Source organism: Mustela putorius, unplaced genomic scaffold (genome assembly GCF_011764305.1).
Source record: "Mustela putorius furo isolate JIRA1106 unplaced genomic scaffold, ASM1176430v1.1 tig00537350_pilon_pilon_pilon, whole genome shotgun sequence".
Taxonomy (NCBI): Eukaryota; Metazoa; Chordata; class Mammalia; order Carnivora; family Mustelidae; genus Mustela; species Mustela putorius.
The window spans coordinates 20,385,265-20,401,674 of NW_025422471.1; the positions used below are offsets into that span (position 1 = coordinate 20,385,265).

The 16,410-nt window shown below is 36.7% G+C and overlaps 1 protein-coding gene across 9 annotated transcripts in view; it reads right to left on the reverse strand.

The window, feature by feature from the left end:
• The window catches only part of ATG10 (autophagy related 10), a 318,724-nt gene that overhangs the window by 156,093 nt on the left and 146,221 nt on the right, over positions 1-16,410 (reverse strand). For all 9 annotated transcript variants that reach the window (XM_004759142.3, XM_004759139.3, XM_004759138.3 and 6 more), the window contains one exon: positions 11,168-11,275. In XM_004759142.3, coding sequence (XP_004759199.1) covers positions 11,168-11,275 — 108 coding nt within the window. The remainder of the gene's footprint in view (positions 1-11,167; positions 11,276-16,410) is intronic.

A 16,410-nucleotide genomic window follows, 5' to 3' on the forward strand; every position in this document is an offset into this window, starting at 1 on the left:
TGTTATGGGTTTATATCAAAAAGTTGGAAAGCCACTGGTCTCAGAGGATGCTCTCACAAAGAAAAAGAACATGGAGAGACTTATCAAGGGACTGGAAACTATTCAGTGTTCAGCTTTGTTCACTTAAATAACATCAGGAAACACAACACAAGACAGGAAGTCCCTTCTCAGACAAGACAGAAAAAGGATTACCTAGAATCAGCATAGGAGGAGGATGCTGATTGTATAATTACACACCTCCTTCAGCAGCTCCAGTCCATCAAGTAGATAGTATGGTTTATTTTTTACAGCACTAATTATGTAATTATCCATAACATTAAATCAGTTCCACCTGATTCAGTTTATCACAGGTTTCCTGAAACATTCATTTGTTTATTATTTTTAAAAAGAACACTAAACTACCAATCATATGTAAAAGCTCCAGTGTGGAAATTGTATAAACTTAAAAAAAAAAAAAAAAAGATCTTCTGTCAAATAGGACATTTTTGGTCCTTTGGGATATATGGCAATCGAAATTTCATGTTATTATACCTTGGAGACTCCATAAACAACTGATTTCAGACAAGTATATTCTCGGTTTTTTTCTTCATTATTTCATAAATAATTTTTATTTCATAAAATGCCTATCATACAGCAATAATGCCACATTGCATATTTTCACAAAAAGCTTCTCTATCGAATAAAACTTTCTATAGGTTGTTCTTTATAATACCTCTGGTATACCCCTCATTCAAAATGAGGCCCTGAGAAAGTGCTCTAAAATAAGTAAGCTGTGGATCTTGTCCTCAAGGAGCCAGCAGTCGATTAGTGGAGATAACACTGGACACCACAGCTTCCACTCAGCTGCTTCCCATCACCTCTGAGCAAAGATATAAATAACCCCAGCTACCAGCCATATCTGCAACAGCCACAGAACATCCAGAAAGACTCACCAGATACCTCAAGTAAGCAAGAGACTAAAACAAAGAACACGGACAAGGACCAGAGCTAAGAGAAAGCATTCAAATTATAGGCCTCTTCTGATTCTCCCTCCCACATATTCACACTACCTCTCCACTCTGCCTAACCCCTTAAACTTGTCTGACACACTCAAAGCCATTCATCCAGGAGGTGCAAAGAAGACCCCACACACTCCAAATTGGTTGTGGCAGTCACTCAGGTCCTCCTCCCATTTTTTGCCACCTAACCTCACTGCAGTTTCATCTATGCCGAATTTCAAACCCATGACACCATCATTCCCTTTATTCGGAGCCGGTGGGGGGAATGGGGTGGGGAGGAGGCGGTCCACGTTTGTACTGCACTTCCTGGTATTTCAACCTCAGCTTTCCTTAACTGGCTCTGACTTGATCTGTACTCCTTACTAACTTGAATAGAAATCCCAAATTCAGGAACCTAACAACACACCAACAACCTGGTAAATGCCCTAACATGGACAGCCTACTACTCCTCAGAAGGGGAGATTTAGACAAACCATGATTAAAAACTCAGCTACTTCTCAAATCAATTTAAAGTCTTAACATTCTCATGTTCCATCCAAAATTACTTTTAGTGCACAGCCCCTCTTGCTTCTCACCACTGCCTTCTATACTTACCACCATGTAGCTCTCCTACAGCCATTCCCAAGAAACCAAGATGTAATAAGCAGATAAAAAAAAAAAAAAGATACTAGACTCCTCCTGGCAGGTTAATTCCAACACCTTGTGTCACCAAATGAGTATGACTTGGAAAAGCATTTTTGGAAGTTAGAATCACACTTCAAGAATGCCCAGCATATGCTACAGCCTCTTTCCTAAGTATTGAGAGTCAGTGTAGAAACAAAGATTGGTCGATGGGTTCATAAGGCAGCCAGAGGGACAGAGGGACAGATGGAATTCCAGCCCTCCAGTTTCTCACTGCCAGATTCCAACCATGTGTTTTTAAGTCAGTCTGACTTGTCAGGATGCCAGCTGTCAAACTGAAAAGCTATGGGCACTTCAGCTTTACTTGAGGTAATTGCCCAAGATCCTGATGAGCTCTACAGTCGTGACTACTGATATGGTTTCTCATTTCCAGCCCCACCCTTGCCCTCTGGATTCATCTCTGTTTGCATGAGGTGACCTTCAACACTCCCCCATGGACTCTGGTTCAGGGAAGATATCAGCCACAGAGGAATAATGAAAATGACCTGTTAGAATAAAAACAATCATTTGTCACCAGTGTCCCAGAAGCAAAACGGAGAGAAAATTTAAGAATGGGCTTAAAAAATCGATCATGTCAAATGTTGTAACCTGGTCACACTAGATGTGGTCATTATAAGGTAACAAGTGACTTAGAATAAGTCAAAGTCCAAAGCTTGATTTTGATAGATGTCAACACAAAAAGAGTTGAAGTTGAAAGGGGTGACAAGAAGGAAGGGATTATAGATTACTTATTCAAGAAATCAGGTAGGAAAGGAAAGGGGCGAGATAAGATTGTAGAAGACGACTAAGAAGTGGCAACCTAAGGATGGTGTAAAGGTACAGGACTATGGAATTTAGGTATTGAGGGCATTACTGAGACGGCAAGATCAAGACTAAGAAAGAAGGTAAGAGAAATAAAAAAGCGACTGGTATCTTCAAGGGTCTTGAGACAAAAAGGGTGTAGAGAGCACATGCAGAGGGAGAAAAGTGAATACAGTTGAAAATAAGGAGGTTGATAAAACAGGAGAATTTCACAGTTTGAGATCATCATGTATTTTTTCCCTTTTGTTTCACATCTAACAGACCTGAAGGGAGGTTGAAAGCGAACTATTTAATAAATAATTATTGGGAAAAAAGCATTAATAATGTCACTTCAGATTAGTCAGTGGTCATGTTAACTATCTCATCCGAGAATAGTCCCGTTCAGATTACAACTACTTTACTTTTCCTTCAAAATAAGCAAGGGACGAGCAACAAGAGTATAGATAGAGACCACATTTAATCAGCCAGGCTGCTGTACCCTCTGACCCATGAGCCAAAGAAGGCATTCTTTCAGGCATCCACCTGGATGTTCTTTATATAACACTGCTGGCTTGACAGCCTTCCTACTCTTCCCAATCCATTGTAAACTATAGCTGAGACAAACCCCAAAGGCTCCTTTGGGGTCAGCTAGAATTGGATGTGACTTCTCAATGCTTATCACAAATACAAAAGACTAAGAATGTGCTAAGAGCAAAGAATATCTCTAAAACAGTAAATCTGCAAGCACCATATGAAAAAACGTAATTGAAGTTCCCATACCCCATTTATGCAATCAAAACCAGTAACTGTTAGAAACACTTTGACGCCTTAATCTTAAGAGTTCTTTTCCCCTTCGCTTTTCACTTTGAAACCTTTAACACAGTCCAATAGTTTAAAGTAAGACTATTATTCACCCTTAGGCACAGAAATTCAGAAATAAACTTAAATAAATATGCCTGGCACTTCATTGTAAGTACTACTTAATAAGTAGACAATAAGCTAATAATAATAAAATATTTATTCTAATATTGCTGACTTTTAGTTAAGTTAGCAGTATATTAGGAGACAGGAAATCCTAGATAATTCAATCCACAAAAATAAAAATATAGACTATATTAGTTTTTGGCATTTTTTAATGTCAGGCACTGATGCTTCTAAGAACACAGCGGTGATCAGAGTAATCTAACCAGATGAATAGTCAGGTTCAAAACCACTAATCCAATTTGAAAATGTATTGTTTTCTCCCTGCAAAATAATCCATTTGCATTTTTAATAAAGGCTCGTTAATAGCAGGCATTTCAGGTACTAGTGGAAGAAATATTGGGGGCTATAGAGTTCTCTTATATAAGTAGCAATCTACATGTATGACTGTCTCTAGTTCTGAGCAATGGTTCTATAGTAAAATTATACTCGATACAATAGTTCATCTTTATCTGACAATTAAAAAACCCCCTACAAGCAACTAATTTCATTCAAGCTACCCAGAAAACAACCCTCTAAATATCTGAAGATTATAGTTCTCCATGAGATCACACATTTCCATTGTAACATTCAATTTCTTTAGAGTATAAATATGACAAAACTGTTTTTGAGGAAAATAGGAAATTAGGCTAATGCATATTTTTCACTCCAGAAAATATTTTTTTAATTAACCTTTTCAATTTAACTAAGATTTAGACAATGTATCCCTTTACACACATGGCATTTCCACTGGCTAAAAAAAAAGCGGGGGGGTAATAAGTACCAAATAATGGTTTCGGTTTCATTTATTTTAGATTTGATTATAAAATCAAGATATCCTACTCAGAAATTCTCCATGAAAAAAGACCCACATAAAGTTTGAAACCGTCTATCAATCCATTAAGTATATTTTTTAAAGCTATTTCATGGAAAGCATCTCAAATTCATTAGAAGAAATGGGAGGAACATGTAATTAGAACAATTAAAGTAATACATTAGGTGTCCTTCCTCAGAAACAACTGGTTCCTGTTAGAGCTTTACAACTGAACATAAGCATTCCACACTGAAAGCTTGTCAGATTTTGATACAGAAATACCAGTTCGGTATTCTCTGAACTACATATCTATGACTAGAAATAACCTTACCTTTGATTAAAAAAAAAAAAACAAAAACCTCATTATTAGAACTATACATAAAGGAAACTCTCTGATATAACGTGCTGCTGAATTAAAATACAATGAGTGTATCAGGTGCCTTTATGAAAGCTTTTTTACTAGCTTGATAAATAGAAAAGGAATTAGCTATCTACCTGAATTGATTCAACTTGATTTGTCTCAAAAAACCAGATTCTCACTTTGCTCTGCCAGGGAGAAGAGGGCACAGAGAATTTCAAATGTAGAAGTAACTTTAAAAACCTATGTAGGTTATAGGTTCTCAATAAACCTAATACACTCTCTGAATTTTGCAAAGTGATATTTATTCAGGTACCAAGGACCTAGAGAAGTTAGAGGAGTCAGGAGAATGTGGAACATTTCCCTGTAAGACCTTCTGGCTTCACAAAAGAAACTAAGTTGCTTTAACACACCTAAGACTTCAATAGAGCAAACAGTTTTAGTGCTAGATCTTTATGTGTAGTTTCTGATGAGTTCTAAGAATAAGTTAACACTTATGTCATATAGGAAAGAAATATAATTTGCATTAAAATACTATATCTAGTATAATAATCCATATTACAATTAGTAATCCTAATTACAATTAGAGCTGTAAATCCTAATCAGTCCTGACTGGTTTTGAGAATGTCCTATACTCGCCACTGTCAAATAGCACACCACTCTATGGCATATATTTACACTCTAAATTAAATAAAATCAAGACTTGCTTTGTCTTGTAACTTTTTCAAAATATCTGAAGAAAAACACACAAGTGGGATTGGGTCTGCTATATTAATAGTTATTTTCTTTTAAAACTCATTTACCTATCAACATTAGATTAATCATATCAATAAATAAACACTGAGTAACTACTATATATCCTTCCTTCTGTGTCTACACACATTAAATATAAAAGATTTTCTGGCATTTTAACATTGCTTTAATAATTACATTTTCAAATACTGGGGGAAATCGTGCTTATTACTCATTTACATTTACCAACATGTTTATACTTTAGTCTAAAAATAGCAGTTGCTTTACAGAAAAACTGTAAACACTGAGAACTGTGGCTTGTCATTTATTCCATTATTTAAAAAAAACAAAACACCACGATATGTTGACATAGGAATCTATTTTGGACATACAAAAATAGAACTTATCCTAGAAGCCACTTAATAAAATCCTTAGGGCAAATGAGTATATTTGAAGACCTGGTTACCTCAGAAGAGCATCATTCTCTTGAATATGGTCTTTTGGCAATTGCGATCATCTCCAGTTACTGATTCTCAGCTTTATGCTTCGGGGAATTTATGATAGGTTGTTTTTGTTGAGGGCTCTCTATCATATTCTACCTGCCCTGGACTGAGGAAAGTCCCAGTTAGTGAACTCTGAGGCCCTAGGACAAAAATCCTTTTTCCAGTAGCATACTATTGCTATTTTTATGATTCTATCATTTTCAGAGTTTTAAAAAATGTAATGAAGGTGCAACCTGAGGCTCTAAAGTAATGAAGATAGTAAATGAATAAATAAAACATGCTCCACACCCATCTCTAATACCTCTTCAAGAGGAAGAAATGGAACTTTAGCAATCTAACTTTAGACAGAAGAATCCAAACTGCAATAATATAAAAAATAATTGACCAACTTAAAATAAATATATATAGGTGCCTGAAATGAATTAAATAAAGGCCAAAGTCTGGGCATCTCCATTCTATGAAAATGATTCAGATTTTCATAAATGAAGAAGTCAGAGATAAAACGAAAACCCTGACATGCAAAGCAATGTCAGCCAGAAAACTAGTTCTATAGGTAAGAATTTCTCAGATAGGGGTGCCTGGGTGGCTCAGTGGGTTAAGCCTCAGGTCATGATCTCTGCTGGGCAGGGCTCTCTGCTCGGCAGGGAGTCTGCTTCCCTTCCTCTCTCTTTGCCCACCTCTCTGCCTGCTTGTGATCTCTGTCTGTCAAATAAATAAATAAAAATCTTTAAAAAAAAAAAAGAATTTCTCATATATTTTCCACTTTGAGCCTCACCAATCATTTTTACTATTGATTATTAACAATCAATGCCCATTTTGAATATCCATCTCACTATTACCTTTTATTAAGAGTGGTTTAATGCTATACATGATAGAAAACTATCACCTTGTTTCTCCGCACTAGTTACTGAAGTCTTTATTAGCCAATGAGCCAATGAGTTAATCTAGAATCTTACAAAATATTTTTAAAGCTTAGCAGTTATTTTGCAATAATATACATATGTATTTTAAAGGTTTATAATGACAAATTTTCATCAAATATCTAATTGAGATATACAGCTTGTGTTCCTACTTTCATTCTTAAATTATTATTTAATTTACATAAGTAAGACTTCAATAAGGACTTTCACAATAAACTCATATTTGTTAAAGCAGACCAATTATTAAATGTTTTTTAACATTGTTAAATAAATGATCAAATCTTAATTTACCTAAGAAAAATATTTAGGTAAATCCAAAAAATCATATGGTGATAAAGTAAAATATTAACACCATTATATGTTGCTTTGTTTTTAAAAATCCAGTCATCAGGGTCCCTTAGTGGCTCAGGTCATGATCCCAGGGTCCTGGGACAGAGCCCCGTGTTGGGCTCCCTGCTCAACAAGAGCCTGTTTCTCCCTCTCCCGCTCACCCTGCTTGTGTTCTCTCTCTCTCTCTCTCAAGTGAATAAATAAAATCTTTTAAGAATTAATAACTATAAATAAATAAATTTTAAAAATCCTGTGATTATCTACATACCATTGTAGATACTCTTATTTCCTAAGAAATCATGAAACCAGCTATCTTTCTACAATTAAGAATGCTGATTCTGATTAGAACAAGGAAGGACAAGTTTCCCACATTATACATGGCCAAAATTTAAAAAAAAAAAAAAAAAGACAAAACTGAAACAACTATTAGCAGACTATCTTTAAATTGGAAACAGAGAGACATGTAACTTTTGGGCTTAAAGTCTTAAAGAGAATTCAGAGATCCCTTGTTTAGTCTTCTCTACAGTGCAGGACTCCTTTCTATAATAAAAGAGGTTAGGTTATAGGGCAGTGGCCTAAGGATAACCTACAGCCCATATGTATAGTCTACATGACCTCCACAGTTTTTGTTTTGTTTTGTTTTGTTTTGTTTTGTTTTAATTAAGCCAATGCATAAAAATCCAGATCTTTGCCTCCTCTTTAAAATCCACCTGGAGCTGCAGGTCTGCTGCCCCTATTGGATGAGTCATGCCTTCTCCACTTCTCCACCGCACTTCCCATCAGCGCATTTCACTCACCCATCGTCCAGCTGTCTTTTAAGCAACCAAGCATTTCAGTTGATGACCACTCACTATACCCACTCTGTTGCTAAACATCATCATGAAAGGGGAGGAAGCATACAACTTTGCAAGTTGACCAACTTCACTGTAGACAACGCTAAACATTATTGAGAATTATCTAAAATAATTTCCAAACACAAACCAGTTCTGTCCTCAGAATCAAAGTAAACTTATTATTCTCTCTTCCACAGAACAGGCTTCTAGATATCTAAAGACAATTAACTTTCCTAGGTCTTCACTTGCAGCTTAACATCTCCAGAACCCCCAAATATTCCTCATAGCAATATATATAAGCCCACTTATGGCCCCGGGGATGCTTCTCTGCCTGAATGAATTCTACTTATGATAAACATTTTATTTAGTATGATTTTTCAACTCTTACTTGTATGTTTATTATATATTCTAGTTATCAGAGCTCTTCGTATGTTATAATGTAATATTTCCTTATTCTACATCAATGGTGCTCAAACTTTTTGGCCTCAGGACCCGTTTTCACATTTAAAATCACTGAAGATCCTGATGAGCTTCTGTTTAAGAGAGTTTTATCTATTGACATTCATTGTATTAGCAGTTAAAACCAAACTTTATAATTAATTCATTCATTTAAAACACATGTTAACATAATCGCATATTTCTATGAAATATTTCTATGAAAAATAAACACATTTTCCAAAACAGCATTGTCTCCCTCCTTTCATCTAAATACAGAACTTAAATATATAGTTCCCTGTGGATCTCATTTTGTTGGTTTCACATCAACCTTTGGTAGTGGACACTACTGATGCCCATTTTAGCTCGCTTAAGGCCAGTGCACCCATCCTCACTTAGCTATTTTGATTGTTAGCTGATACCAACACACAGCAGAATTACTCAATAACACTGGAGCCACCTGGCTTGGGAAGCTATCTTCACCTCTACTTTACCCAATGACTGAAGGACAGCCAATAACTGTCACAGAATACAAAAGACCCATTCCAATGACACAAAGTGGAACTAATTCTGGGTGTAGTCTGTGCTCCGTAGCTTCCCATGGGATCAGATCCAAGTTAGTTTCTAGCAGAGACCACATTCTTCCTTAGCTTTTATCCCTTGTTCTTATTCTGCTTCTGTCACTCTCTTTCTTCTAAGAGCCCATCCCTAACAAATCACTTGAACAGGCAACTCCATCCCAGGCTCTACTTCTGCCAAACCCAACCTGAGACATCTTTCATCCCTCCAAGATTATTGTAATATCGACTCTGTCATATATCATATTAATGATCTAACTAATAATCTAACCATCTCAGCTGTACAGCATCTCAAATATGCCAAGCATTCTATCAGAGATCAATGCAGTGGTTCTCAAAATGTGATCCCTGGATCAGCAGCTATAGTAAAATTCGGGAACTTGTCAGGACTGCAAACTCTCAGGCCCTATTTCAGACCTACTGAATCAAAAATGCCATCATAAAGATGTGCCATCATTAACCAATGCATCATTGTTATACATTTTAGTAGTTCCCATTTCTTCCTAGTATAAATAATGTTGAGACGAATGTCCTTGCAGGTAAATCTGTGTACATTTCTAATTATTCTATGGGTATTTTTCTGTAATCTACTTTGAAGTAAAAATATTAAATCAAAAAATAAGATGTATTGATAGATGAATAGATGGACAGACATATAATAAAGCAAACACAGCAAATGTTAATGGTAGAAACTAGGTGATAACAATATGGATGTTGACTGCAAAATTTCTGCAACTTTTTCATGTTTGAAAATTTTTAGAAAATGTTTAAAATGAAAAATGTTGAAAAGACTTATATTTTATGAAGTTAATTCCTAGAATTGTAATAAATTGTTCACAGTATGTGGCCATCTTTATACTCTGTGAAGTTAAAACAACAACCAAAAAGTGTCAGTTCCCTCACACTGTCAATACCACTTTTTAAAGCTTTACAATCTCTGCCAATGTGTTAGGCCTACACCGGAAATTCATCTTTAAAATCACCATTTCCATGTGCATTTTAAAAGTTAATATATAATGAATTGAAAAGCTTCCTAAAATGTGTGGCCTCAGATTTGATGTTGGCTATTTGAACTATGAAACAGTAATCGGGATTTGAGTGCCCACCCAGGGGCACTTAGCTTATTACCAAACACAATACCCTCAAGAATAACTTGCAAACTGAATTACACTGGCAAGAGTTACTTCAGGGCAGTGTCATATATGGGTGGGGGAGGGAGAGCTAACGCTGGATTGCCAAATCGGACTGATTTAACATGTCCCGAGAAAGGGCTCTTCCTTCACAAGAAAAGTGTCCTCTCCCATTTACCAGGATGCTCAGAATTCCAAGCATTAGTATTTTCTTCCACTGTGTTGAAACAATTAGATCTCCACCAATTCTATTTTAGAATTCAAGTATTTTACTTCAGAATGGGCTCTCCAAAATTATGGTATATCCATAGGATGGAATGCAATGAAGCCACTTAAAAAGAACTATGGAATTCTACATTTACTGACATGGAAAGATCTCCATGATATATGACTTGTTCATTGCAAAAAGGAAAAATATATATGCGTCTAGATGATAGAAAATGTGTGGAAGGATATTTACTAAAATATTAAAAGTGGCTATCTCCAGTTAAAGGACATATCGGAGTTTTTTTACTCTTTACATATTTCTTTATTGTTTGCTTTTGCCATGGATATATTAAAAATTTCCTTACAAACAATAACAAGAAGGCTATTTGCATTTTGATAAAAATAAAATTGAAAATATCCCAGAAAATCACTAAGCCATTAGCACCTTATTAAAATTTAATTTACCAAGAATTTCAAGTCAAGGTTAAAGTCCCCTAAGGAATGAGACCCAGATCCAGAATATTTTAAAGGGCATAGGAGAAAACAGTTAAATGCAGACAGCCTAGGCAAAGAGATCTCCAGCCACGTACTAATCAGCTGAGGGACAGGTCTGTGCTGTCCTGGGAGGATTTCACTGGAGAAAAGTCAACAGGCAATGGAAGGCATCTGTGGTCTTCAGATCCACAGTCTGTATTGACTCAGAGCGGATCTTAACTTTACCACAATTTCTGCTTTCAATATTATAGAAGAAAATATCTCCTAACCAATGATGTTCAATGTTCCCACTAGAGTAGGCCCAGGATCCAATGCCAGTTATTTTTTTCAAATATATATTTAACAGATTTAAATTGTTTCATTTATACTTCACAAAGACTGAAAGGGAGAATATGATTTAGTAAGCCACTTACCTCCACGGGAAGACATGTCTGGACATGGGCAGATGTCCCCGGATGCGATACCAGTGTCCCAGGTTTCATTTGAAATTGTGTTTTGCACATGTAGCCTTCAGAACAGTCCTGTGTTCCACATGAAGAATAATAAGAAAATGCCATTTTAAGAATTCATCATATTGAGAGCTATGGTTTCTTGTAAGTTCCAAACTGAGTAATAAAAACTTAAGTACATTAAATTATATGAGATATATTATGGATAAAGAAACTCATCAAATAAACCCTGCATATAATAAGTATTCACTGAACAGAAGTTTTAATCCCCACTTTTCTCACTTATTAATGATGTTTTCCCTTCTCTTAGGTATCCCCCCTCCTTTTTCTTCCAAGCAGTACATAGACGATAAGTCATAGAGCAAAACCTCAGGTTGGCAGCTGTTAAAAAGCGTTTAAACCTACAGAAATACTTTCTTACATATTAATATTGATTTCATGGCCTATATAAAAAGAGAAATTTATAGAGGACTTGCAACAGATCTTGAAGCTAGAAGGGACCTTCCATTTTAATTTCTTGTTCAAGGCAAGATCTCCATCACAACATCACAGGGAGATAATTGCGCAGCGCCTACCTAAGCACTTCCAGGAACCCTTGCTTTACTTCCTTATATGACCACCACCTCCATTTTGGTACGTGCTACATAGTTCACTGAGAAAATACTATTTTATATTGCACTGAAATGTTTCTCTTTAACCTTAACTCACTGGTTTTAGTTCTGCTCTCCAGAAACTAAACTTTTTTCTACAAAGCCATTCTTCATAGACTTGAAGACAATTACCATCATTTTCAAATGTTCCATAGAAGATATGATTTCCAAGCCCTTCACCAATTGTATTTCTCACCTCTGTCTTATACTTGCTCTTAAATACACTGTTTATCTAATAGTGGTCAGTTCCATTTTTTAAAAGCAAAACTTGGTTGAATTCAATAAAGTCATATATAAAATGTAATACCTCCTCATACACAAACATACTCACAAATTAATGAGTATTATTAATTCTCCACCAAACCGTCACACTAACACTCCCATTTTAACAGAATTTAATAGCTATAATCAAGGAAATGTGATTAATCTGATGTAGCAACAAAAGTACAGAATAGCATTCCAAATAAAACCATTCATAATTCACTTAAATAATTTTACTAGGATTCAAAAATTCAGTTTTTAACTACATAATAAGAAAATTTTTATAGCGTTTGTGAGTGATTCAATATTGAATTTATTTTTTTTTAAATTTGTGTCATGCTAGGGCGCCTGGGTGGCATAGTTGGTTAAGCATCTGACTCTTGGTTTCAGCTCAGGTCAAGATGAAGCCCTATGTCAGGCTGTGTGCTCTGCGTGGAGTCTGCTTAAGACTCTCTCTCCCTCACCCTCTGCCCCTCCCCTCTGCTTACTCTTTCTCTAAAATTAATAAATAAATCTTTTAAAAAAATTGTATCATGCCAACTATGGAAGAGCATTGGATTCCAGGTTATTACTAGGTTGAATAATGTCCCTTCACAATTCATGAGCCCCCTGGAACCTCTGAACTCTGCTGGCCAATAGGAGCATCAGTCCTACTGGCCTCGGAGATTCAGGAGGGCAAGAAATCTGCTCAGGGCCAATGAAATACAGTTCAGGACTTGGGTTAGGGGATGGGGGAGGATATTCTCTTTTCTACTGGATTTGAACTAGGAAGATAAAGCCCTGGCAGTGTTGGCAGCCATCACATAATCAAATGAAGCCCGAGAATGAAGCCAATGCAGAGGAAAGCAATGCTACAAGATGCAGACAGACCAGCTCTTGATTACAGTGTTCACACCAACCACACTTAAAGCTAGCTGTACCCTAGCCTAATAAATGTTATTAGTTTAAAACCAGATGAGGTTTTCCTATTGTTGAAAATGAGCCTCCTAAGACCGCAGAAAGAATCTCTTAAACAATAAAATAGTTTTGACTTGAATGAATAAACTACATGGTTTCTACTGTATTATATGATTACCCTCATTACAATAGATAAGCAATAGCTGATGATAGAGAGGGTTTACCAAATATAGTAAAGCCATCAATAGTAGGTGATTGTGAGACAAAAAGTACAAGCAGTCTGCAATTTAAAAATAATCTAGCGATAGGAAAAAAAAACTCTTAAGATATTCAGAGAAGAGTTAGAACTAAACTTTTGTACTGAATCTGATTTACCAAATGAGAGTAACTATTCTATTTTATGAGCGCTGATAATACAAACTCTTCCTAAGGCAAACTATAATTTAGTAAAACCCTAATTACAAGGTAAAATATACTTCCTTTGACATCAAGAGGTTAAGTCCAAAATTCCTATGCACCTATGTTATAAAATCTAAATGTATTATCTGATCTCTTTTCCAATGAATTAAAGTAGAGAATTATGTCATTTTTAATATTACCTATAATTTAAGGTATTTTATTTCTATTTTAGGTAATTTCTGATACTACTTATTAGTGTCTATAGGGAAATGCAGAAGGGTTTTTGACTCAGTCTCTATCTGGTCATGATAATTTTCTTTTTGGTATCAATCTTTCAACAGTCAAGATAAACCTTGAAAAATTAAGTATAGAAAAAAAAAGTTTATAGCATTTTAGCTTCCTTTCAAACATTTGCTTCCACGAAAGTAGGCTTTTCTCCTACACTGTTTTAATTTAAGGCAGAAAAATATGTTTTGTTCTTCACTGTTGAAGGTTTGTTTTTGTAGAAACAAGCAAACATAAAAGCATAAGAATTGCCCCCTGAGCTAGAACTACAGTCCATCTGGCCCAATAAATGATAACTGACTCAAATCTCTACTGACTTTTCTGGTAGACACCCAACTCTATCTTTCCTGCATTCTTTCTGTACTTGCGATAGCTTACAATGCAACATTAAGTTTTCTTTAATTTTGGGGGGTTCCTGGGTGGCTCAGTCAGTTAAGCATCTGCCTTTGGCTCAGGTCATGATCCCAAGGTCCTGGGATTGAGCCCCACATCAGGCTCCCTGTTCAGGGGGGAGTCTGCTTCTCTCTCTCTCTCCCTCTGACCCTCCCCCAACTTGTGCTTTTTCCCTCTCTCTCAAATAAATAAAATCTCTTTTGAAAAAGTTTTCTTTAATTTTTTGACATGTGTTATTTCCCCCAATTAATCCAAAGTTGGGGGCTAGGCCCCTTTCCCTGGGGAAGAAAAGGTCCTAACTACAGAGCACAGTTCCACATAAAAACCTGGTCCCTGGTTCCTGAAAAAATCTTGAACCAGAACAGGAGAGGTAGGAACAAAGGGAGCTTTGGGGAGGAATTTATCTGGTTCAACCATCTCATTTTCGAGATAAGAGAGTGAAGGACTGAAGTACTTTTAAAAGACTTGTCTTATAATTAATTGGGGGAAGTACTGGAGGTGGAAGTCAGGCCTCTTGACCCAGTGCTCTTTTAACCAAGCAATTCTGCTAGAGTCCGGATCATGGCAGAAACATGTTTACTGACTCTCACGGCATGTAAACCGACGCTTCCCACTCTGAGTAACAAGCCGAAGCCATTCAAGTATGGTCTGGGATCCAGCAGCCTCCTCCTCACCTGGGAGCTTGTTAGATGGGCAGAATCTCAAGCTCTACCCAAGACACCCTGAGTCAGAATCTGTATTTAACAGGATTCCAGATGATTTGTGTATACATTTGGAAGCACTGAGGCAACAAGCACTTCAACCCCTGATTCAAAGGCATCACAAACCGATTACATTAAACAGTGGTTCTCAACCTAGCTAGGGTCCCCCTCAGACCAGAATCTTCCTGTAGTGTAGACAGCAGCCAGGGTTGAGAACTACTTTACTTAATTCACTGAAGCTGCCATTTTAAATTCTGAGAACAGGGTCAACCAAGTAATCCGTAGCTATCTCAGGAGTAATGGCCACGAATCAATTCCCAGCCTCTAGGAATACCATGGCTCGCTTGGAGCTCTCCATATGCTAAACTGGCCTCCGCGAATTCTCAGCTTGACCAAATTCTCATCTTGATGGTACCGAGACTGTTTTTTTTTTTTAATTAACATATAATGTATTATTAGCCCCAAGGGTACAGGTCTGTGAATTGCCAGGTTTAGACACTTCACAGAACTCACCATAGCACGTACCTTCCCAATGTCCATAACCCAACCACCCTCTCCCTATTCCCCTACCCCACCCCCGCAACCCTCAGTTTGCGTTGTGAGATTAAGAGTCTCTTATGGTTTGTCTCTCTCCCGATCACATCTTGATTCATTTATTCTTTTCCTACCCCCTAAACTCCTCATGTTGCCTCTCCATTTCCTCATATCAGGGAGATCATATGATAATTGTCTTGCTGAGATTGGGTTGTTTTGTTTTTAAAGATTCTATTTATTTATTTGACAGACAGAGATCACAATTGGGCAGAAAGGCAGGCAGAGAGAGAGGAGGAAGCAGGCTCCCCAAAGAGCAGAGAGCCCAATGCAAGGCTCGATCCCAGGACCTTGAGATCATGACCTGAGCCAAAGGCAGAGGCTTTAACCCACTGAACCACCCAGGCACCCCCCCAAGACTGTTTTTTAAGTGGCCTTTATGACCACCTAACACTGTCACTGTCCCATGTCCAACTACACTTCAGCCATCAGAACTCCTACTGATCATCCACAACAAAGCAGGTTGCTTCACTCTGTCACTGCAGAAGAGAAATAATAGGAAATGTCCAGGTGCTGCAGCCCAGACACCACTAATGAAAAAGAGAACACTTCCTCCTCACAGTCAAAACTCAAGTTATCTACATAGAATACCTTCACCTTACAACAAAATAAAGGAATAAAGACTTAAATGAGAAAAACAATATCATCAATGTGCTAGATGAAAACACTGGAATACACACACACACAATCTCATATTTTTATTTATTTATTTTTTAGATTTTTATTTATTTATTTGACAGAGAGAGACACAGTGAGAGAGGGAGCACAAGCAGGGGGAGTGAGAGAAAGAGCCCGATGTGGGGCTGGATCCCAGGACACTGGGATCATGACCTGAGCCAAAGACAGATGCTTAAGGACTGAGCCACCCAGGCACCTCTATATATGTATTTTAAAGGTATTTTAAAAACAGATAAAAACCCCACAGTCATAACAAAATACTGATAATTTCTACTCCATGGAAAAAATCTTAACACTATAAAGTTAAAAGACAAATATCAAAATGTTAAGAACGGATTTTATTATCAATATA